Here is a 22,962-nt window from a genome sequence, read left to right as displayed (position 1 = left end):
TCACCCCCAGGGACGCGGTGTCACCCTTGGGGACATTCGGTCCCCACATTGTCCCCTGGGGCTGTGGCCGCGGTGGCACTTTGGGGACAGGGGACAGTTTGTCCCCAGTGGGGATGTGGCCCCGTCCCCCCCATTGTCACCTCAGGTGCCACAACCAATGTCCTTGTCACCCTGGGTGGGCAGGGGACGTGGCCTTGGCCTTGTCCTTGTCCTCGCTGGTGTCACAGTGACGTGGCCTTGACCTCACAGTTGTCACCGCAGGTGTCGTGGTGACTTGTCCTTGACCTTGTTGTCACCACGGGTGTCACAGTGACCTGGCCTTGACCTCACAGTTATCACGGTGACCTGGCCTTGACCTCACAGTTATCATGGTGACCTGGCCTTGACCTCGCAGCTGTCACGGTGACCTGGCCTTGACCTCACAGCTGTCACGGTGACCTGGCCTTGACCCCCAGTGCTGTCACCACAGGTGTCACCGTGACCTGGCCTTGACCTCAGCGGTGTCACAGTGACCCGGCCTTGACCTCACAGCTGTCCCGGTGACCCGACCTTGACCTCACAGCTGTCCCGGTGACCTGGCCTTGACCTCACAGCTGTCCCGGTGACCCGGCCTTGGCCCCGCCCCCGCCGCCCCCCCGCCCCCCCGTTCACACCTCGGACTCGAGGCTGGAGAAGTGGGCGGAGCCTCGGCGCGCGCCCAGCGGCCCCGCCCCGCCCCACCCCCCCCAGCCGCCGCGGGGGGAGGGGGAGAGCGGGGGGGGCGGCCCCGCCCCCCAGCCCCAGGGGCCCCCCCCCCAGGCGCTCAGGTCCTCGAGGCTGCGCGAGGCCGGGGGGGGGCGGCGGGGGCAGAGGGGCCCGTGCCGGCGGGGGAGGGGCGGGGGGACCCCCCAGAACGCGGCCCCCGCCCCCCCTCCCCAGGGCCCCCCCCAGCAGCCGGGGGGGGGCCCCCAGCGCCCCTCCCCCGCCCAGTCCCGCAGCCTCTCGGCCGAGCAGCTGCGGCAGCGGGGGGGGCGGGTGGGGGGAGGGGCGCCCCCCAGGTGCTCCAGGCTGCCCCCCCAGCCCCAGGCGTCCCCCCAGCCCCCCCAGGGCCCCCCCAGCCCCTCCGCCGACCACCAGCGGCCCGGGGGGGGGCAGGGGCAGGCGGGCGGGGGGAGGGGCGGCGGGGGGGGCGGGGCGCAGCAGCAGGCGGGGGGGGGCGGGGCGGCGGGGGGCGCGCGGCGGGGGGTGGGGGAGGGGTCGCAGCTCTCGGAGTCCGAGTCGGAGAGCTCGGGGTAGAGCGGGGGGTGGGGGAGGGGCAGGGGGTGGGGGAGGGCGTGGGCGTGGCCTCGGCACGCGTGGGGGCGGGGCGGGGCGGGGCGGAGCAGCGGTTGCGCCTCGGGGTCCCCTCCCCCCGCGCGGGGGGGGCGGCGGGGCCGGGCCGGGGGGGGGGAGGGGCTGCGCTCGTCCTCGAAGGCCAAGCGCGCGTACGGGAACGGGGGGGCCCCGCCCCCTGCCCCGCCCCCTACCCCCCCGCGCAGGGGGGGGCGGTGCCAGGCCGGGGGGAGGGGCTCGGGGTCCCCCCCCGGCGGGGGGCGGGGCGGGGAGCGGGGGCAGGGCGGCTCGATGGGGCCGTAGAAGCGGTGGAAGGTGGGGGAGGGGCCGCGGCGGGGGGGGCGGCGCTCGCGCGGGGGGGGCGGGGGCGTGGGCAGCGCGGGGGGGGTGGGGGCGGGGCGCAGCGCGGCCGGGGGGGGCGGGGGCGGCTCCTCCGCGCTGCAGCAGCCGTACATGCCCTGGGGGGAGGGGCGGCGTCACCGCACCCCCCACGCGGACCCGTGACCCCAGAGCCCCCGTGACCCCATAACCCCCGTGACCCCAGAGCCCCCGTGACCCCAGAGCCCCCGTGACCCCATAACCCCCGTGACCCCATAACCCCCGTGACCCCAGAGCCCCCATGTCCCCATAACCCCCGTGACCCCATAACCCCCGTGACCCCAGAGCCCCCGTGACCCCATAACCCCCGTGACCCCAGAGCCCCCATGTCCCCATAACCCCCGTGACCCCAGAGCCCCCGTGACCCCAGAGCCCCTGTGACCCCAGAGCCCCCGTGACCCCATAACCCCCGTGACCCCATAACCCCCGTGACCCCAGAGCCCCCGTGTCCCCAGAGCCCCCGTGTCCCCAGAGCCCCGATGTCCCCATAGCCCCTGTGTCCCCATAACCCCCCTGTCCCCAGAGCCCCGATGTCCCCAGAGCCCCCGTGTCCCCATAGCCCCTGTGTCCCCACCTCCCCTGGTGTCCCTGTGTCCCCATAGCCCCCATGTCCCCATGGCCCCCGTGTCCCCACCTCCCCTCATGTCCCCGTGTCCCCCCGTGTCCCCAGAGCCCCAATGTCCCCATAACCCCCATAATCCCACACTGTCCCCATAACCCCAATGTCCCCCATGTCCCCTGTCTGTCCCCATGTCCCCTGTCCCCCTGTCTGTCCCATGTCCCATGTCCGTCCCATGTCCCCTGTCCATCCCCATGTCCCCATGTCCCATGTCCCCTGTCCCCATGTCCCCATGTCCCCTGTCTGTCCCCATGTCCCCTGTCCCCCTGTCTGTCCCATGTCCCATGTCCGTCCCATGTCCCTTGTCCATCCCCATGTCCCCATGTCCCATGTCCGTCCCCATGTCCCCATGTCCATCCCCATGTCCCCATGTCCCATGTCCTCTGTCCCCATGTCCCCTGTCTGTCCCCATGTCCCCTGTCCCCCTGTCTGTCCCATGTCCCATGTCCGTCCCATGTCCCCTGTCCATCCCCATGTCCCCATGTCCCATGTCCCCTGTCCCCATGTCCCCATGTCCCCTGTCTGTCCCCATGTCCCCTGTCCCCCTGTCTGTCCCATGTCCCATGTCCGTCCCATGTCCCTTGTCCATCCCCATGTCCCCATGTCCCATGTCCGTCCCCATGTCCCCATGTCCATCCCCATGTCCCCATGTCCCATGTCCTCTGTCCCCATGTCCCCTGTCTGTCCCCATGTCCCCTGTCCCCCTGTCTGTCCCGTGTCCCATGTCCGTCCCCATGTCCCCATGTCCATCCCCATGTCCCCATGTCCCATGTCCGTCCCCATGTCCCCATGTCCCCTGTCCCCATGTCCATCCCCATGTCCCCATGTCCCATGTCCATCCCCATGTCCCCTGTCCCCCTGTCTGTCCCCATGTCCCCATGTCCATCCCCATGTCCCCTGTCCATCCCCATGTCCCCTGTCCCCATGTCCATCCCCATGTCCCCATGTCCCATGTCCCCTGTCTGTCCCCATGTCCATCCCCATGTCCCCTGTCCCCATGTCCCCATGTCCCATGTCCCCTGTCCCCATGTCCATCCCCATGTCCATCCCCATGTCCCCATGTCCATCCCCATGTCCCATGTCCCATGTCCCCTGTCCGTCCCCTGTCCCCTGTCCCCATGTCCCCCCGTACCCGGCTCAGCGCCAGCAGCGCCCTGGGCGCCCCCGTCCCGCGGCGCAGGTGCCGGTGCAGCAGGTGCTCCCAGCCCAGGGCCAGCAGTGTCCCCATGTCCCCATGTCCCCTGTCCATCCCCATGTCCCATGTCCCATGTCCCATGTCCCCTGTCCCCATGTCCCCATGTCCATCCCCCTGTCCCCTGTCCCCCCGTACCCGGCTCAGCGCCAGCAGCGCCCTGGGCGCCCCCGTCCCGCGGCGCAGGTGCCGGTGCAGCAGGTGCTCCCAGCCCAGGGCCAGCAGTGTCCCCATGTCCCCATGTCCCCATGTCCCCATGTCCATCCCCATGTCCCCTGTCCCCTGTCCCCCCGTACCCGGCTCAGCGCCAGCAGCGCCCTGGGCGTCCCCGTCCCGCGGCGCAGGTGCCGGTGCAGCAGGTGCTCCCAGCCCAGGGCCAGCAGGCTGAGCGCCATGGCCACCCCCAGCATGTAGAACACGCCGGCCATGTTGGCCACGTCCAGCTTGCTGCTCATCACCTCCAGCTTCTCCTGGTGGCAGATCCCGGACAGCCAGAGGCGCTCCAGCAGCTCCAGCTCGTCTGGGGACATGGGGACATCGGGGACATCATGGGGACATCGGGGACATCATGGGACATTGGGGACATCATGGGGACATTGGGGACGTGGGACATCGTGGGACATGGGGACTCTGTCACAGGGCAGATCCCGGACAGCCAGAGGCGCTCCAGCAGCTCCAGCTCGTCTGGGGACATGGGGACATCGGGGACATCATGGGGACATCATGGGGACATTGGGGACATCATGGGGACATCATGGGGACATTGGGGACATTGGGGACATGGGGACATTGGGGACATCATGGGGACATTGGGGACATGGGGACATGGGGACATGGGACATCATGGGGACACTGGGGACATCATGGGGCCACTGGGAACATGGATATATGGGGGGATATGGAGCCATGGGGACATGACCCCCATAGCCCCCCATAGCACCCCACAGCTGCCATAGACCCCCATAGACCCCCATAGACCCCATAGACCCCATAGACCCCCCATAGCCCCCGGACCCACCGTCCCCCAGCAGCTGCAGCAGCGCCAGGTCCAGCGGGACCCATGGAGCCCCATAGACCCCCATAGCCCCCATAGACCCCATAGACCCCCCATAGCCCCCACAGAGCCCCCGGACCCACCGTCCCCCAGCAGCTGCAGCAGCGCCAGGTCCAGCGGGACCCCTGGAGCCCCATAGCCCCCCATAGCCCCCATAGCCCCCCCGGACCCACCGTCCCCCAGCAGCTGCAGCAGCGCCAGGTCCAGCGGGACCCATAGAGCCCCATAGCCCCCATAGACCCCCACAGACCCCATAGACCCCCCATAGCCCCCATAGACCCCCCGGACCCACCGTCCCCCAGCAGCTGCAGCAGCGCCAGGTCCAGTGGGACCCATGGAGCCCCATAGAGCCCCATAGACCCCCACAGACCCCATAGACCCCCCATAGCCCCCGGACCCACCGTCCCCCAGCAGCTGCAGCAGCGCCAGGTCCAGCGGGACCCATAGAGCCCCATAGAGCCCCATAGCCCCCCATAGCCCCATAGACCCCCCGGACCCACCGTCCCCCAGCAGCTGCAGCAGCGCCAGGTCCAGCGGGACCCCTGGAGCCCCATAGCCCCCCATAGCCCCCATAGCCCCCCCGGACCCACCGTCCCCCAGCAGCTGCAGCAGCGCCAGGTCCAGCGGGACCCATGGAGCCCCATAGACCCCATAGCCCCCCATAGCCCCCATAGACCCCCCGGACCCACCGTCCCCCAGCAGCTGCAGCAGCGCCAGGTCCAGCGGGACCCATGGAGCCCCATAGCCCCCCATAGCCCCCCATAGCCCCCATAGCCCCCCCGGACCCACCGTCCCCCAGCAGCTGCAGCAGCGCCAGGTCCAGCGGGACCCATGGAGCCCCATAGCCCCCCATAGCCCCCCATAGCCCCCATAGCCCCCCCGGACCCACCGTCCCCCAGCAGCTGCAGCAGCGCCAGGTCCAGCGGGACCCATGGAGCCCCATAGAGCCCATAGACCCCCACAGACCCCATAGACCCCCCATAGCCCCCGGACCCACCGTCCCCCAGCAGCTGCAGCAGCGCCAGGTCCAGCGGGACCCATGGAGCCCCATAGAGCTCATAGACCCCCACAGACCCCATAGACCCCCCATAGCCCCCGGACCCACCGTCCCCCAGCAGCTGCAGCAGCGCCAGGTCCAGCGGGACCCATGGAGCCCCATAGAGCTCATAGACCCCCACAGACCCCATAGACCCCCCATAGCCCCCGGACCCACCGTCCCCCAGCAGCTGCAGCAGCGCCAGGTCCAGCGGGACCCATGGAGCCCCATAGAGCTCATAGACCCCCACAGACCCCATAGACCCCCCATAGCCCCCGGACCCACCGTCCCCCAGCAGCTGCAGCAGCGCCAGGTCCAGCGGGACCCATGGAGCCCCATAGAGCTCATAGACCCCCACAGACCCCATAGACCCCCCATAGCCCCCGGACCCACCGTCCCCCAGCAGCTGCAGCAGCGCCAGGTCCAGCGGGACCCATGGAGCCCCATAGCCCCCCATAGCCCCCCATAGCCCCCCCGGACCCACCGTCCCCCAGCAGCTGCAGCAGCGCCAGGTCCAGCGGGACCCATGGAGCCCCATAGCCCCCCATAGCCCCCCATAGCCCCCCCGGACCCACCGTCCCCCAGCAGCTGCAGCAGCGCCAGGTCCAGCGGGACCCATGGAGCCCCATAGCCCCCCATAGCCCCCCATAGCCCCATAGCCCCCCCGGACCCACCGTCCCCCAGCAGCTGCAGCAGCGCCAGGTCCAGCGGGCGCTTCCAGCGCGACCCCCGGCGCAGGCCGATGCCGTAGCCGGTGCTGGCGAACACGCGCCCCGCGCCGATGGTCACCAGCTTGCACCCCTCCTCCTTGCGCGCCAGGTAGTTCAGCACCGCCGCGTCGTAGATGAACGCGTCCAGCTTCCTGCGGGAGGGTCTCGCTGGGCGGGTCAGGGACACGCCCACGGACACGCCCACGGACACGCCCACGGAGTCCCAGACACGCCCACGGAGCCCCGGCCACGCCCGCGGACATACAGCCCCGCCCACGGTGTTGCAGTCCCGCCCACAGACACGTCCACAGCTTCCCAGCCCCGCCCACAGACACACAGACACGCCCACTGCGCCCCAGCCCCGCCCACTTCGCCCCAGCCCTGCCCACCGACATACAGCCCCGCCCACAGTGTTCCAGTCCTGCCCACAGACACACCCACAGCTTCCCAGCCCCGCCCACAGACACACAGACACGCCCACTGCGTCCCAGACACACCCACTGTGCCCCAGCCCCGCCCACGGTGTTCCAGTCCCGCCTACAGACACGCCCACTGCACCCCAGCCCCGCCCACAGACACACGGACACGCCCACAGACACACAGACACGCCCACAGACACACGGACACGCCCACAGACACACAGACACGCCCACAGACACACGGACACGCCCACAGACACACAGACACACCCACAGACACGCAGACACGCCCCCAGGCATACGGACACGCCCACAGACACACCCACAGCTTCCCAGCCCCTCCCACAGACACACAGACACGCCCCCAGGCACACGGACACGCCTCCAGGCATATGGACACGCCCACAGACACACCCACAGCTTCCCAGCCCCGCCCATGGACGTAAAGACACGCCCGCAGCATCCCAGCCCCGCCCACAGCGTCCCAGCCCCGCCCACAGACACAAGGACACGCCCACAGACACACGGACACGCCCAGAGCTTCCCAGCTCCGTCCCCAGTGCCCCAGCCCCGCCCCAGGCCCCGCCCACCGCCAGAGCCCACCCACCGCCAGGCCCCGCCCACCGCCAGGCCCCGCCCACCCGCTCTTGAGGTGCTGCAGCGCGTCCTCCACGCGGCGCTGGTTGAACTTGACCATGTAGCTGTGCATGGCCGGGTAGTTGGAGCGGATGTTTTTCTCCGTGCTGCCGTTGGGCACCGTCCCGAACTTGAGGGGGGGGTACTGCTCGTGGGGGCGCTGGAACTGCGGACAGACGGACAGACGGACAGGGTCAGACAGACAGACAGACACAGGTACTGCTCGTGGGGGCGCTGGAACTGCGGACAGACGGACAGACGGACAGGGTCAGACAGACAGACAGACACAGGTACTGCTCGTGGGGGCGCTGGAACTGCGGACAGACGGACAGACGGACAGGGTCAGACACACAGACAGACACAGGTACTGCTCGTGGGGGCGCTGGAACTGCGGACAGACGGACAGACGGACAGGGTCAGACACACAGACAGACACAGGTACTGCTCGTGGGGGCGCTGGAACTGCGGACAGACAGACGGACAGGGTCAGACAGACAGACAGACACAGGTACTGCTCGTGGGGGCGCTGGAACTGCGGACAGACGGACAGACGGACAGGGTCAGACAGACAGACAGACACAGGTACTGCTCGTGGGGGCGCTGGAACTGCGGACAGACGGACGGACACCGTCAGACAGACAGACAGACACAGGTACTGCTCGTGGGGGCGCTGGAACTGCGGACAGACGGACAGACGGACAGGGTCAGACAGACAGACAGACACAGGTACTGCTCGTGGGGGCGCTGGAACTACAGACAGACAGACGGACGGACGGACACCGTCAGACACACAGACACACACAGATACTGGTCATGGGGGCACCGGAACTGCAGACGGACACACGGACATGGACATACGGACACCCCCAATGTCCCCATCACCCCCAATGTCCCCTTTGCCCCCATTGCTCCCAATGTCCCCATTACCCCCATCACTCCCATTACCCCCAACGTCCCCATCACCCCCAATGTCCCCATCACCCCCATTGCTCCCAATGTCCCCAATGTCCCCATCACCCCCAATGTCCCCATCACCCCCATTGCCCCCAGTGTCCCCATTGCCCCCATCACCCCCATTGCCCCCAGTGTCCCCATTGCCCCCATCACCCCCATTGCCTCCAATGTCCCCATTGCCCCCATTGCCCCCAACATCCCCATTGCCCCCAACATCCCCATTGCCCCCAACGTCCCCATCGCCCCCATTGTCCCCGTGTCCCCGTACCTTCCTGTCGCTCAGCCCCGACACGGTGTCCACGTACTCCTCCTGGATCATGAAGGCCGCCAGGTTGGCCGTGTAGCTGGCGAGGAAGATGACGGCGAAGAAGGCCCAGACCAGCACCAGGATCTTGCTGGTGGTGCCGCGCGGGTTCTGCACCGGCACCGAGTTGTTGAACACGAGCGCCCAGAGCAGCCAGATGGACTGGCCAATGGTGAACGTGGGGCCGCCGGCGCCTGGGGACATGGCGGACAGTGGGGACATTGGGGGTCATGGGGGCAATGGGGGTGATGGGGGCATTGGGGGTCATGGGGGCAATGGGGGTGATGGGGGCAATGGGGGTGATGGGGGCAATGGGGGTGATGGGGGCATTGGGGGCAATGGGGGCAATGGGGGTGATGGGGGCATTGGGGGCGATGGGGGCAATGAGGACATTTGGGACATTGGGGACATCGGGGCAATGGGGACATTGGGGGCAACGGGGGTGATGGGGGCATTGGGGGCAATGGGGGCAACGGGGGTGATGGGGACAATGGGGACATTGGGGGCAATGGGGACATTGGGGACATTGGGGGCAACGGGGGCAATGGGGACATTGGGGGCAATGGGGGCAACAGGGGCGATGGGGGCATCGGGGCAATGGGGGTGATGGGGATGATGGGGACATTGGGGGTGATGGGGGCAACGAGGGTGATGGTGGTCATGGGGACAATGGGGGCGTTGGGGACATTGGGGGCATTGGGGGCATTGGGGACAATGGGGACATTGGGGACAATGGGGGCGATGGGGGCGATGGGGACATTGGGGGCGATGGGGGCGATGGGGACATCGGGGGCATTTGGAACAGGGACAGAAACAGCAGGTGACAACATGACAGTGTGCCAGGTGACACTGTTCCAGGTGACACTGTGACACTGTGCCAGGTGCCAATGTGTCAGGTGACGGGTGACAAGGTGCCAGGTGACAATGTGCCAGGTGACAAGGTGACAGGTGACAAGGTGCCGGGTGACAAGGTGATGGGTGACAAGGTGCCAGGTGACAATGTGACAGGTGACAAGGTGACGGGTGACAAGGTGACGGGTGACAAGGTGCCGGGTGACAAGGTGACGGGTGACAAGGTGCCGGTGACTCACGCTGCGCGCTGGCCAGGCTGCGGTCGTATCCGCCGGGGCTGAAATACTCGAACAGGAACACGGTGACGGCCACAACAGTCAGACACATGACGAACATCATCACCCACACAGCCGGGCTGTACGGCTCTGGGACAATGGGGACACCATGGGGACAACAGTCAGACACATGACGAACATCATCACCCACACAGCCGGGCTGTACGGCTCTGGGACAATGGGGACATGGGGACAACAGTCAGACACATGACGAACATCATCACCCACACAGCCGGGCTGTACGGCTCTGGGACAATGGGGACATGGGGACAACAGTCAGACACATGACGAACATCATCACCCACACAGCCGGGCTGTACGGCTCTGGGACAATGGGGACAATGGGGACATGGGGATCAATGGGGGACACGGGGATCAATGGGGCGTCAGTGGGGGACATGGGGATCAATGGGGGACAAGAGGGGGTCAGTGGGGGTGACACGGGGGGTGACACGGGGGACACAGGGGGGTCCCTACCCAGGAAGGTGTAGGGGGACATGGGGGTCACCGGGGGACATGGGGGGTGACACGGGTGACACGGGGGACACGTGGTGCGTACCCAAGAAGGCGGAGGGGGACATGGGGGTCAGTGGGGGTGACACGGGTGACACGGGGGGTGACAGAGGTGACACGGGGGGTGACACGGGGGTGACACGGGGGTGACACGGGGGTGACAGGCGCTGCGTACCCAGGAAGGCGGAGGGGGACACGGTGCCGTTGCTCCTGGCCACCATGACGCTGATCCCGGTCTCCACAAAGGGCACCGAGAAGTCGATGACCTCGGCGCGCTCCTCGTTGATGGTGAGCGAGCCCAGGGCCATGTCCGCCCGCCCGTACAGCACCTGACGAGGGCGGGGCCGGGGGCGGGGCCGGGAAAGGGGCGGGGCCGGGGAGGGGACAAAGGGGGTGGGGGGAGCCGAGAGGGAGGGGATGGGTGGGAATATGGAGGGGCGGGGTCAGGAGGAGGCAGAGCCAGGAGGGAAGGGGGTGGAGTCAGGAATGGGCGGGGCCATAAAGGGGTGGGGCAACAAAGGGTGGAGTGGAGGAGAAGGAGCCAATAGGAGGGAGGGGATGGGTGGGAATATGGGGGGGTGGAGTCAGGAATGGGAGGGTCAGAAAGGGGAGGGGCCAGAAAGGGGTGGGGTGAGAAAGGGGTGGGGTAAGAAAGGGCGGGGCGAGAAAGGGCGGGGCGAGAAAGGGCGGGGTGGGAAAGGGCGGGGCGAGAAAGGGCGGGGTGGAGGGGGAGGAGCCAATAAGAGGGTGGGGATAGGCGCGAATATGGGGGGGTGGAGTCAGGAATGGGAGGGGTCAGAGCCATGAGGGGAGGGGCGGAGTCAGGAATGAGAGGGGTCAGGAAGGGGCGGGGTGAGAAAGGGGCAGGGCCAGAAAGGGGCGGGGCCAGAAAGGGTGGAGTGGAGGAGAAGGAGCCAATAGGAGGGAGGGGATGGGTGGGAATATGGGGGGGTGGAGTCAGGAATGGGAGGGTCAGAAAGGGGAGGGGCCAAAGAGGGTGGAGGGGGAGGAGCCAATAAGGGGGTGGGGATGGGTGGGAAGGGAGGGTGGGGTCAGGTGGGGAAGCGGGTGGGGTCAGGAGTGGGAGGGGTCAGGAAGGGGCGGGGTGAGAAAGGGGTGGGGCCAAGAAGGGTGGGGTGGAGGGGGAGGAGCCAATAAGAGGGTGGGGATGGGTGCAAATATGGGGGTGGAGTCAGGAGTGGGAGGGGTCAGGAAGGGGCGGGGTCAGAAAGGGGCGGGGCCAACACCACTCCGCCCCCAGCCCATTCCGGACCCCGGGTGCCCCACGGGGGCTCCGTCCCCAGCCCACGAGTCCCCCAAGGTTTCAGGGTCCCCCCATTTCAGGGTCCCCCCATTTCCGGGGTCCCCCGTTTCCGGGGTGCCCGTTTCCGGGGTGCCCACCTCGCCCACCATGCCGTTCCAGACGCCGTCCACGCGCTTGCCGTGGGTGCCGTTGGTGACCAGGTAGAGGTCGTAGGAGAAGCCGAGCGCCCGCGCCAGGCGCTTCAGGAGGTCCATGCAGAAACCCTTGCAGCAGCGCTTCTGGGGGGGGGCGCCCTCCGCCGGGGACCTGGGGACACGGGGACACGCGGGGTGACACCGGGGACACCCCCGGGGCAGTGGGGACACCCCCGGGGGACACGCGGTGACACCTGGGACACCCCAGGGGACACGTGGTGACACCTGAGACACCCCCAGGGGACACGTGGTGACACCTGGGACACCCCCGGGACAATGGGGACACCCCTGGGGGACACACGGTGACAGCTGGGACACCCCCAGGGGACACGTGGTGACACCTGAGACACCCCCAGGGGACACACGATGACAGTTGGGACACCCCCGGGACAGTGGGGACACCCCCGGGGCACACACGGTGACACCTGGGACACCCCAGGGGACACGTGGTGACACCTGAGACACCCCCAGGGGACACGCGGTGACACCTGGGACACCCCCGGGACAGTGGGGACACCCCCGGGGCACACACGGTGACACCTGGGACACCCCAGGGGACACGTGGTGACACCTGAGACACCCCCAGGGGACACGCGGTGACACCTGGGACACCCCCGGGACAATGGGGACACCCCCAGGGGACACACGGTGACAGCTGGGACACCCCTAGGGGACACGCGGTGACAGCTGGGACACCCCCGGGACAGTGGGGACACCCCCGGGGGACACGCGGTGACACCTGCGACACCCCCGGGGGACACACGGTGACAGCTGGGACACCCCCAGGACAGTGGGGACACCCCCGGGGGACATGGGGGTGACAATGGGGACACCCCCGGGACAATGGGGACACCCCCGGAGGACACACGGTGACACCTGGGACACCCCCAGGGGACACGCGGTGACACCTGGGACACCCCCGGGACAATGGGGACACCCCCGGGGGACACGCGGTGACAGTTGGGACACCCCCAGGACAGTGGGGACAACCCTGGGTGACATGGAGGTGACAATGGGGACACCCCCAGGACAGTGGGGACACCCCCGGGGGGCACGTGGTGACAGCTGGGACACCCCCAGGACAGTGGGGACACCCCCAGGGGACACGCGGTGACACTGGGGTGGGTGTGGCCAGGGGTGGGTGTGGCCAGGGGTGGGCGTGGCCAATTGTGAGAGTGGCTGATGGGGGGCATGGCTGGGGGTGTAGCCGGCGGGGGGTGTGGCTGGGGGCGTGGCCGGGGTGGGTGTGGCTGGGGGGGGTGTGCCCGGGGTGGGTGTGGCCGGTGGTGGTGTGGTCGGGGGGGGGGTGTGGCCAGGATGGGCGTGGTCGGGGTGGGCGTGGGGGTGTGGCCAGTGGGGGGTGTGGCTGGGGTGGGTGTGGCTGGGGGGTGTAGCCAGTGGGGGTGTGGCCGGGGTGGGGGTGTGGCCGAGGTGGGTGTGGCCGCGGTGGGGTGTGGCCGCGGTGGGGTGTGGCCGGGGTGGGCGTGGCCGGCGGAGGCGGTGTGGTCGGGGGCGTGGCCAATAGTGAGAGTGGCCGATGCTGGGCATGGCTGGGCTGTAGCCGGTGGGAGGTGTGGCCAGTGGGGGGTGTGGCCGGGGGCGTGTCCGGGGCGGGGCGTGTCCGGGGGCCCACCCGTGGGAGCGGTTGTGCGGCAGGCGGCAGGGCACGGCGTCGCGGATGCAGGCGCCGGTGGCGGCGTCCACGGGCTCCACGATGACGAAGGGCCGCTCCTCCAGCGTGGCCACCGTCACGTGCCGCTCGGCCACCCCGGGCCGCGGCCACCGGCCCGCGCGCAGCCACCCCGGCTGCAGCAGCCGCAGCGCGCGGCCCTCCCAGCTGCCCACCTGGACGGGGGGACACGTCACGCGGGGGGACACGGGTGGGGACAGGGGTGGGGACAGGGGGTTGGGGACAGTTGGGTTGGGGACAGTTGGGTCCATCTAGAGACACTTGGGTTGGGGACAGTTGGGTTGGGGACAGTTGGGTCCATCTAGAGACACTTGGGTTGGGGGCAGTTGGGTTGGGGACAGTTGGGTTCAGTTGGGGACACTTGGTTTAGGACACTTGGGTTGGGGACACATTGGGTTGGGTTGGGGACAGTTGGGTCCATCTAGAGACACTTGGGTTGGGGACAGTTGGGTTGGGTTCGGGACACTTGGGTTGGGGACAGTTGGGTTGGGGACAGTTGGGTTGGGGACAGTTGGGTTGGGTTGGGGACAGTTGGGTTGGGACACTTGGGTTGGGGACACATTGGGTTGGGTTGGGGACAGTTGGGTCCATCTAGAGACACTTGGGTTGGGGACAGTTGGGTTGGGTTCGGGACACTTGGGTTGGGGACAGTTGGGTTGGGGACAGTTGGGTTGGGGACAGTTGGGTTGGGTTGGGGACACTTGGTTTAGGACACTTGGGTTGGGGACACATTGGGTTGGGTTGGGGACAGTTGGGTTGGGTTGGGGACACTTGGTTTAGGACACTTGGGTTGGGGACACATTGGGTTGGGTTGGGGACAGTTGGGTTGGGTTGGGGACACTTGGTTTAGGACACTTGGGTTGGGGACACATCGGGTTGGGTTGGGGACAGTTGGGTCCATGTAGAGACACTTGGGTTGGGGACACTTAAGTCCATTAAGGGACAGTTGGGTTGGGGACAGTTGGGTTGGGGACAGTTGGGTCCATTAAGGGACAGTTGGGTTGGGGACAGTGGGGTCACCCAAGACATGGCTGGGGACGCATTGGCTGGGGACGGTTGGGTTGGGGACATTTTGGGATGGGGACAGTTGGGTTGGAGGCAGTTGAGTTGGGGACACTTGGGTTGGGGACAGTTGGGTTGGGGACACTTGGGTTGGGGACAGTTGGGTTGGGGACAGTTGGGTTGGGGACACATTGGGTCCATTTAGAGACACTTGGGTTGGGGAGAGTTGGTTGAGTCTACACAAAGGTGGAGCCGGGGACTCTTGGGGGGACACGGGGGGATATGGGGACACACGGGGGACACGGGGGGACACGGAGTGACACGGGGGGACACGGGGGACATGAGGTGACACGGGTGACACGGGGGGACATGGGGGGACACGGGGGGACACGGGGGGACACGGGGGGACACGGGGGGACACGAGGTGACACGGGGGGACACGGGGGGACACACGGGGCCAGTGTCACCCACCACCTCCCAGCGGCGCTCGTGCGAGAGCGCGAGGACCACGAGCGAGGGGTTGAGCAGGAAGCCGCGCTCGTTGAAGGAGAGGTCGCGCTGCCCCCACGTGATGTTCCGGAAGAACCTGCGGGGGCGCCGCTGTCCCCAACTGTCCCCAACTGTCCCCAGCTGTCCCCAACTGTCCCCAGCTGTCCCCAACTGTCCCCAGCTGTCCCCAGCTGGCCCCAACTGGCCCCAACTGGCCCCAACTGGCCCCAGCTGTCCCCAGCTGGCCCCAACTGGCCCCAACTGGCCCCAACTGTCCCCAGCTGTCCCCAACTGTCCCCAGCTGTCCCCAGCTGTCCCCAGCTGTCCCCAGTTGGCCCCAACTGGCCCCAGCTGTCCCCAACATCACTGTCCCCAACACCACTGTCCCCAACACAACACAGCTGTCCCCAACACCACTGTCACAGCTGTCCCCACCCAGTGTCCCCACCCAGTGTCCCTAAACAGACTCAACTGTCCCCAAGCCAAGTGTCCCCAAGCCAAGTGTCCCCAAGTCAACTGTCTCCACACAGACCCAAGTGTCCCAACCCAAGTGTCCCCAACCCAACCCAACCCAAGTGTCCCCAACCCAAGTGTCTCTAGACAGACCCAAGTGTCCCAACCCAAGTGTCCCCAACCCAACCCAACCCGAGTGTCCCAACCCAACCCAACCCAAGTGTCCCAACCCAAGTGTCTCTAGACAGACCCAACTGTCCCAACCCAACCCAACCCAACCCAACCCAACCCGAGTGTCCCAACCCAACCCAACCCAAGTGTCCCAACCCAAGTGTCTCTAGACAGACCCAACTGTCCCAACCCAACCCAACCCAACCCAACCCAACACAACCCAACACAACCCAACACAACCCAATTCAAGTGTCTCTAGACAGACCCAACTGTCCCAACCCAACCGTCCCCAACCCAACTCAACCCAACTCAACTCAACCCAACCCAACCCAGGTGTCCCAACCCAACCCAACCCGAGTGTCCCCAGCGCAGCGTCCCCGTGTCCCCGCTGACCGGTGCAGGCCCTGGCGGTGCTGGGTGCGGTTGGCGGTGCAGTCGGCGCGCAGGGCCCCGGCGGGGCCGCGTTCCCGCAGCCAGCGGCGCGCGCCCTGGGCCAGCACGGCCACCCCTTGGCGCAGGCGCCGGCCCAGGTCGTCGCGCCAGCCGGCGGGCAGCACCGCCAGCAGCCCGGCCGGGAGGTGCTCGGGCGCCGGGAGGGGCTCGGGCGCCGCGGCGCCGCCCGCCAGCGCCGGCCCCAGCAGCACCCAGGCGTCCCCGGCGCCCGTCAGCCCCGCCGCCCGCGCCGCGCGGAACACCGGCTCCGCCTCCTCCCGCGAGCAGTGCAGCAGCCGCACCCGCGCCGGAACCTGCGGGGACAGCGGGGACCACGCGGGGGAGGAAGGAAGGGAAGGGAGGAGGAGGGAGGAGGAAGGAAGAGGAAGGAGGAGGAAGGAGGGAGGAGGAGGAAGGAAAGGGGAAGGAGGAGGAAGGAGGGAGGAGGAGGAAGGAAAGGGGAAGGAGGAGGAAGGAGGGAGGAGGAGGAAGGAAAGGGGAAGGAGGAGGAAGGATGAGGGAGGAAGGAGGGAGGAGGAAGGAAGGAAGAAGGAGGAAGGAAGAAGGAGGAAGAAAGGAGGGAGGAGGAGGAAGAAGGAGGGAGGAAGGAGGGAGGAAAGGGGAAGGAGGAGGAAGAAGGAGGGAGGAAGGAGGGAAGAGGAAGGAAGGAAGAAGGAGGACAAAAGGTGCGAGGAGGAGGAAGGAAGGAGGAGGGAGGAAGGAGGGAGGAGGAGGAAGGAAGAAGGAGGAAGAAAGGAGGGAGGAGGAGGAAGAAGGAGGAGGAAGGAAAGGGGAAGGAGGAGGAAGGATGAGGGAGGAAGGAGGGAGGAGGAAGGAAGGAAGAAGGAGGAAGAAAGGTGCGAGGAGGAGGAAGGAAGAAGGAGGGAGGAAGGAGGGAGGAGGAGGAAGAAGGAGGAGGAAGGAAGGGGGAAGGAAGAGGAGGAAGGAAAGGGGAAGGAGGAGGAAGGAGGGAGGAGGAGGAAGGAAAGGGGAAGGAGGAGGGAGGAAGGAGGGAAGAGGAGGAAGGAAAGGGGAGAGGAGGAGAAATGAGGAAGAAGGAGGGAGGAGAGGGGAAGGAAGAAGGAAGAAGGAATAAAAGAAAGGAAGAAGGAGGAAGAATAAGGAAGGGAAAAGAAGGAAGAAGGAGCAAAGAGGAGGAGGAAGGAAGAAGGAGGAAGAAGAAAACGAAGGAAGAAGGAGGAGGGAGGAGGAAGAAGAGGAGAAGGAAGGAAACAGAAGCACAAGAAGAGGAAGAAAAGGAGAAAGAAAAGGAGGAAGACAAGGACACAGCTGATGGAGAACAGGCAGACCCGGCCCCTCCCCCATTCCCTTGGTCCCGGCCCCGTCAGGGTCCCCCCAGTGTCCCCATCGCCCCCAATGTCCCCATCACCCCCAGTGTCCCCATCGCCCCCAATGTCCCCATTGTCACCTCTCGGAGCTGCTGCTGCAGGCGCGTGCCGTCGGGGTCGTCGCCCAGCGTCAGGGTCCAGACGCCGCGCAGCTCCCGATGGCCCCAGCACCCCAATGTCCCCAATGTCCCCATCGCCCCCAACGTCCCCATTGCCCCCATCACCTCTCGGAGCTGCTGCTGCAGGCGCGTGCCGTCGGGGTCGTCGCCCAGCGTGAGGGTCCAGACGCCGCGCAGCTCCCAGCCCACGCGGCCGCCCTCGGTCAGCAGGCGCAGCAGCGCCAGCAGCTCGCGGTGCCCCGGCAGGCGCGTGGTCAGCACCGCGAACGCCGTCCACTCCAGCTCGGCCAGCAGCTCCAGGACCACCTGCAGCTGCTGCTCCGTGGACGAGCCCAGCTGCAGGAACGTGGAGCCCGGCTCCTGGGGACACGGGGACAGCATTGGGGACATGGGGACAATGGGAGCCCAGCTGCAGGAACGTGGAGCCCGGCTCCTGGGGACATGGGGACAGCATTGGGGACATGGGGACAATGGGAGCCCAGCTGCAGGAACGTGGAGCCCGGCTCCTGGGGACGTGGGGACAGCATTGGGGACATGGGGACAGCATTGGGGACATGGGGACAATGGGAGCCCAGCTGCAGGAACGTGGAGCCCGGCTCCTGGGGACACGGGGACAGCATTGGGGACATGGGGGGCGATGGGGACATCGGGGGCAATGGGGGCATTTGGGACATTGGGGGCAATGGGGGCATTGGGGGCGATGGGGACATTGGGGGCGATGGGGGCATTGGGGGCGATGGGGACATTGGGGGCGATGGGGACATTGGGGACATTGGGGACATAATCCCCCATGACCCCCCCTTTTCTCCCCATCCCCGTGTCCCCCCACATCCCCATGTCCCCACATCCCCCTGTATCCCCCCCATGTCCCTGTACCCCCCCATGTCCCACATACCCCCCACATCCCTATACCCTCCACGTCCCCCTATGTCCCCACATCCCCATGTCCCCCATGTCCCTGTGTCCCCCCATGTCCCTGTGTCCCCCCATGTCCCTGTGCCCCCCCATGTCCCCACATCCCCGTACCCCCCATGTCCCCCATGTCCCTGTGTCCCCCCTGTCCCTGTGTCCCCCTATCCCCATACCCCCCATGTCCCCCCACGCCCCATATACCCCCACGTCCCCCCACCCCCCCCCGACGCCCCCACCCCCCCTCGTTCCCCCACCTTGTCCCCGAGCACGGCGGCCGCCCCTCCTCCCACGGCCAGGATGGGCACCCCGCTCTGCGCCGACAGGAAGTCCAGGATGCGCGCCACGGCCGGGGAGCCCGCGCCGTCGTCCTCGAACAGCACCCCGTGCAGGCGGCGCCGCGCCAGCGCCGCGCACACGCGCGTCACCACGCTGCGGGGGTCGCTGGCGCCCACGCGCACGCCCACCAGCCGCACCGCGCCCCCCTCCGCGGGGGACGCGTTCCGGAAGCTTCCGGGCTCCAGCCAGGGCCCGCCCGGCCCGTAGGAGGCGCCGCTCAGCACCACGGCCACGTCCAGCGCCCCCGGCGGGGGCGGCGGCGCCGAGGGGACGGCGCAGGCCAGGGTCAAGGTCAGGGCCAGCAGCATGGCGGGGGAGGGGCTGCGGCCGGGGTCAGGGCGGGGACACGGCCTGCGGAGGGGGGAGCCGTCGGGACCAGTGGCCACCAGTCAGAACCAGTAGCCACCAGTTAGAACCAGCACCCACCAGTTAGAACCAGTCAGAACCAGTAGCCACCAGTTAGAACCAGCAGCCACCAGTTAGAACCAGTCAGAACCAGCAGCCACCAGTTAGAACCAGCAGCCACCAGTTAGAACCAGTTAGAACCAGCACCCACCAGTTAGAACCAGTTAGAACCAGTAGCCACCAGTTAGAACCAGCACCCACCAGTTAGAACCAGTAGCCACCAGTTAGAACCAGTAGCCACCAGTTAGAACCAGTATCAACCACTCAGAACCAGCACCCACCAGTTAGAACCAGGACCCACCAGTCAGAACCAGTAGCCACCAGTATCAACCAGTCAGGACCAGCACCCACCAGTCAGAACCAGGACCCACCAGTGAGAACCAGTTAGAACCAGGACCCACCAGTATCAACCGGTCAGGACCAGCACCCACCAGTCAGAACCAGTAGCCACCAGTATCAACCGGTCAGGACCAGCACCCACCAGTCAGAACCAGGACCCACCAGTATCAACCACTCAGAACCAGCACCCACCAGTGAGAACCAGTACCCACCAGTACACACCAGTGAGAACCAGTTAGAACCAGGACCCACCAGTGAGAATCAGTGACCTCCAGCAAATCCCAGTGCCCACCAGTATCCACCAGTTAGAACCAGTACCCACCAGTACCCACCAGTGAGAACCAGGACCCACCAGTATCCACCAGTGAGCACCATTGCCCCCCAGTAAAAACCAGTAAGCACCAGTGCCCACCAGTGCCCACCACTGACCACCAGTGTCACCAGTGCCCACCAGTAAGAACCAGTAAGCACCAGTGCCCACCAGTGCCCCCAGTGTCACCGTCCCCATGGCAATGGGGACAAACCAGTGTCACCGTCCCCATGGCAATGGGGACAAAGCGGTGTCACCGTCCCCATGGCAATGGGGACAAAGCGGTGTCACCATCCCCATGGCAATGGGGACAAAGCGGTGTCACCAGCCTCAGGACAGCAGGGCCAGGCCGGGCACAGCAGGGGACAGCCCTGTGCCATTGTCCCCAGAACAGGGGGACAACCACGTGTCATTGTCCCCAAAACGGGGCGGGTGGGGGGGGGACAAACCCATCACAATGGGGACAGCCCTGTGTCATTGTCCCCAAAACAGGGGGGGACAAACCCATCATGGTGGCCACAGCCCTGTGTCATTGTCCCCAAAACGGGGGGGGACAAACCCATCATGGTGGCCACAGCCCTGTGTCATTGTCCCCAAAACAGGGGGGGACAAACCCATCATGGTGGCCACAGCCCTGTGTCATTGTCCCCAAAACGGGGGGGGACAAACCCATCATGGTGGCCACAGCCCTGTGTCATTGTCCCCAAAACAGGGGGGGTGGGGTGGGGGGACAAACCCATCACAATGAGGACAGCCCCGTGTCACTGTCCCCAAAACAGGGGGGGACAAACCAGCGTCCCCACCCCTGTGACATCGGCCCTGTTGTCCCCTTGATGTCCCCAAACCCCCCATTGTCCCCAAATCCCCCGTGTCCCCAAGTCCCCCATTGTCCCCAAACCCCCCCGATGTCCCCAAGTCCTACCTGGCCCGACTTCCGTCCTGGGGGGCTCTGCCTCATCTTGGTGGCCTTGGGGACACCAGGGGGTGTTGGGGACACCGGGGGGGTTTGGGGTCGAGCGGAAGCAGCTGCACCTGTGGGGGGGGAGGGGAGGTGAGGGGGGAGGGGCCACACCCGGGACCCCCCAAACCTCCCCTCCCAGTTCACCCAGTACCCCCAGTCCCCCCCCCAGTGCCCCCAGTGTCCCTCCCAGCCCCCACAGTGTCCCCAGTCCCCCCCAGTCTCCCCCACCCAGTTCCCAGTCCCCCCCAGTCCCCTCATCTGGCTCCCAGTCCCCCCACAGTGTCCCCAGTGCCCCCCAGTCCCTCCCAGCCCCCCCAGTCCCCTCATCTGGCTCCCAGTCCCCCCACAGTGTCCCCAGTGCCCCCCAGTCCCTCCACCCCCCCACACCCATTTCCCAGTCCCCCCCAGTTCCCCCCCCGGTTCCCAGTCCCCCCAGTGTCCCCCAGTGTCCCCTCAGTGTCTCCCAGTCCCCCCACATGGTTCCCAGTCCCTCCCAGTCCCCCCCCCAGTTCCCAGTCCCCCCAGTCCCTCCCAGTTCCCCCACCTGGTTCCCAGTCCCTCCCAGTTCCCCCAGTCCCCCCTGGTTCCCAGTCCCCCCAGTGTCCCCACCTGGTTCCCAGTCCCACCCCAGTCCCCCCCAGTTCCCCCCATTTCCCCCCAGTGTCCCCCAGTTCTCCCAGTCCCCTCCAGTTCTCCCAGTCCCCCCCAGTCCTCCCCAGTCCTCCCAGTCCCCCCAGTCCCCTCCAGTTCTCCCAGTCCCCCCCATCCCCCCGTCCCCCCCCTCCCTGCAGCACCATTGGCCGCGTGCAGAATGTTAATGGGGCCCCAGCGGCGCCGCCTCCGTCCGTCCGTCCGTGTCTGTCTGTCTGTCCGTGTCTGTCTGTCCATCCGCGTCTGTCCGTCTGTCCACATCTGTCCGTCCGTCCGCCCGGCTGCGCCCGTCCCTGCCCGCCTGTCTGTCCGTCCGTCCTACCCGTGTCCAGCTGCCCTTGCTGCGTCCGTCCGTCCGTCTGCCCGACCTGCCGCGTCTGTCCGTCCGTCCGTCCTGCTGCGTCTGTCTGCCCGTCTGTCTGCCCGCCCTGCCGCGTCTGCCTGTCCCTGCCCGCATCCATCCGCCTGTCTGTCTGTCCTGCCTTGTCTGTCTGTCCTGCCTTGTCCGTCTGTCCTGGCCTCTTGGGATGCAGGGGGGGGGGGTGGGGTGTTTGGGGGTGTCTGGGTTGTGGGGGCGTCAGGGGGTGTTGGGGGGGGTCACTGGGGATATGGGGGTGCTGGGGGGTCTGGGGGTGTCAGGGGGTGGGGGGTTTGGGGTGTCAGGGGTGCTGTGGTGTCACTGGGGATATTGGGGTGCTGGGGGGTCTGGGGTTGGGTGGGGGCTGTGTTGGATTTTGGGGGTGTCGGGGTCTCCAGGGGGTGTCAGGAGGTTGTTGGGGGGTCTGGGGTGTTGGGGTCTCCAGGAGGCTGTTGGGGGGTCTGGGGTGTTAGGATCTCCAGGAGGCTGTTGGGGGGTCTGGGTGTTGGGGTCTCCAGGAGGCTGTTGGGGGGTCTGGGTGTTGGGGTCTCCAGGAGGCTGTTGGGGGGTCTGGGTGTTGGGGTCTCCAGGAGGCTGTTGGGGTGTCGGGGGTCAGTGGTTTGGGGGGTTGGGGGGTGACGGTGTTTTGTGCTATTGGGGTGTCAGGGTTGGGGGGGCAGAGTTTCGGGGGGTGTCAGGGGGTATCGGGATGTTGGGGGTGTCAGGATGCCGGGGGGTGTCGGGGGGTGCCGGGGGGGGGTCAGTGGGGTCGCGGTTTTGGGGTCCGGGGGGGCCCCGCTCACCTCTCAGTGTCCCCAGCGCATCCGCTGCTGCTGCCGCCGGTCACTGGGACAGTGGCGTCGGGCCACGCCCCCCGCAGGCCACGCCCCCTCGCACAGGCCACGCCCCCCTGCAGGCACAGGCCACGCCCCCGTTGTCGGCCTGGAGACAAACATGGGGGTTATGGGGCAGAACTGGGGGGGCAGAACTGGGGGGGCACAACTGGGGGGCTATGGGGTAGGATTGGGGGGGTTATGGGGCAGGACTGGGGGGGTTATGGGGCACAACTGGGGGGCTATGGGGTAGGATTGGGGGGGTTATGGGGCAGAACTGGGGGGGTTATGGACAGAACTGGGGGGCTATGGGGTAGAATTGGGGGAGTTATGGGGCAGAACTGGGGGGCTATGGGGCAGGATTGGGGGAGTTATGGGGCACAACTGGGGGGCTATGGGGTAGGATTGGGGGGGTTACGGGGCAGAACTGGGGGGTTTATG

At 67.1% G+C, this 22,962-nt stretch overlaps 1 protein-coding gene across 1 annotated transcript; it reads right to left on the bottom strand.

Moving 5' to 3' along the window:
- Nucleotides 1-525: 525 nt before the first annotated feature.
- On the bottom strand, nt 526-21,580 carry GRIN2D (glutamate ionotropic receptor NMDA type subunit 2D). The gene is made up of 17 exons (XM_071801073.1): nt 21,474-21,580; nt 20,641-20,750; nt 18,583-19,015; nt 17,522-17,776; nt 15,910-16,262; nt 14,875-14,989; nt 13,345-13,556; nt 11,655-11,823; nt 10,429-10,582; nt 9,705-9,830; nt 8,578-8,807; nt 7,361-7,521; nt 6,265-6,452; nt 3,797-4,020; nt 1,111-1,769; nt 966-993; nt 526-666 (listed from the first exon to the last, which is right to left on the bottom strand). The coding sequence occupies exons 3-17, from the start codon at nt 18,970-18,972 to the stop codon at nt 526-528; spliced, it is 3,405 nt and encodes a 1,134-aa protein (XP_071657174.1). The 5' UTR covers nt 18,973-19,015; nt 20,641-20,750; nt 21,474-21,580.
- Between the last annotated feature and the right edge of the window lie 1,382 nt (nt 21,581-22,962).

This window comes from Patagioenas fasciata, chromosome 35 (genome assembly GCF_037038585.1).
Source record: "Patagioenas fasciata isolate bPatFas1 chromosome 35, bPatFas1.hap1, whole genome shotgun sequence".
NCBI lineage: Eukaryota > Metazoa > Chordata > Aves > Columbiformes > Columbidae > Patagioenas > Patagioenas fasciata.
This window is presented reverse-complemented; position numbering and strand designations above follow the sequence as displayed.

Coding starts and splice junctions, on each gene's coding strand:
- GRIN2D (XM_071801073.1), bottom strand. CDS start 18,972: ATGCTGCTGGCCCTGACCTTGACCCTGGCCTGCGCCGTCCCCTCGGCG. Junction 9,831..10,428: donor GTCCCCCTCCGCCTTCCTGG/GTACGCAGCGCC, acceptor CCATTGTCCCAG/AGCCGTACAGCCCGGCTGTG. Junction 8,808..9,704: donor CAGCCTGGCCAGCGCGCAGC/GTGAGTCACCGG, acceptor CCATGTCCCCAG/GCGCCGGCGGCCCCACGTTC.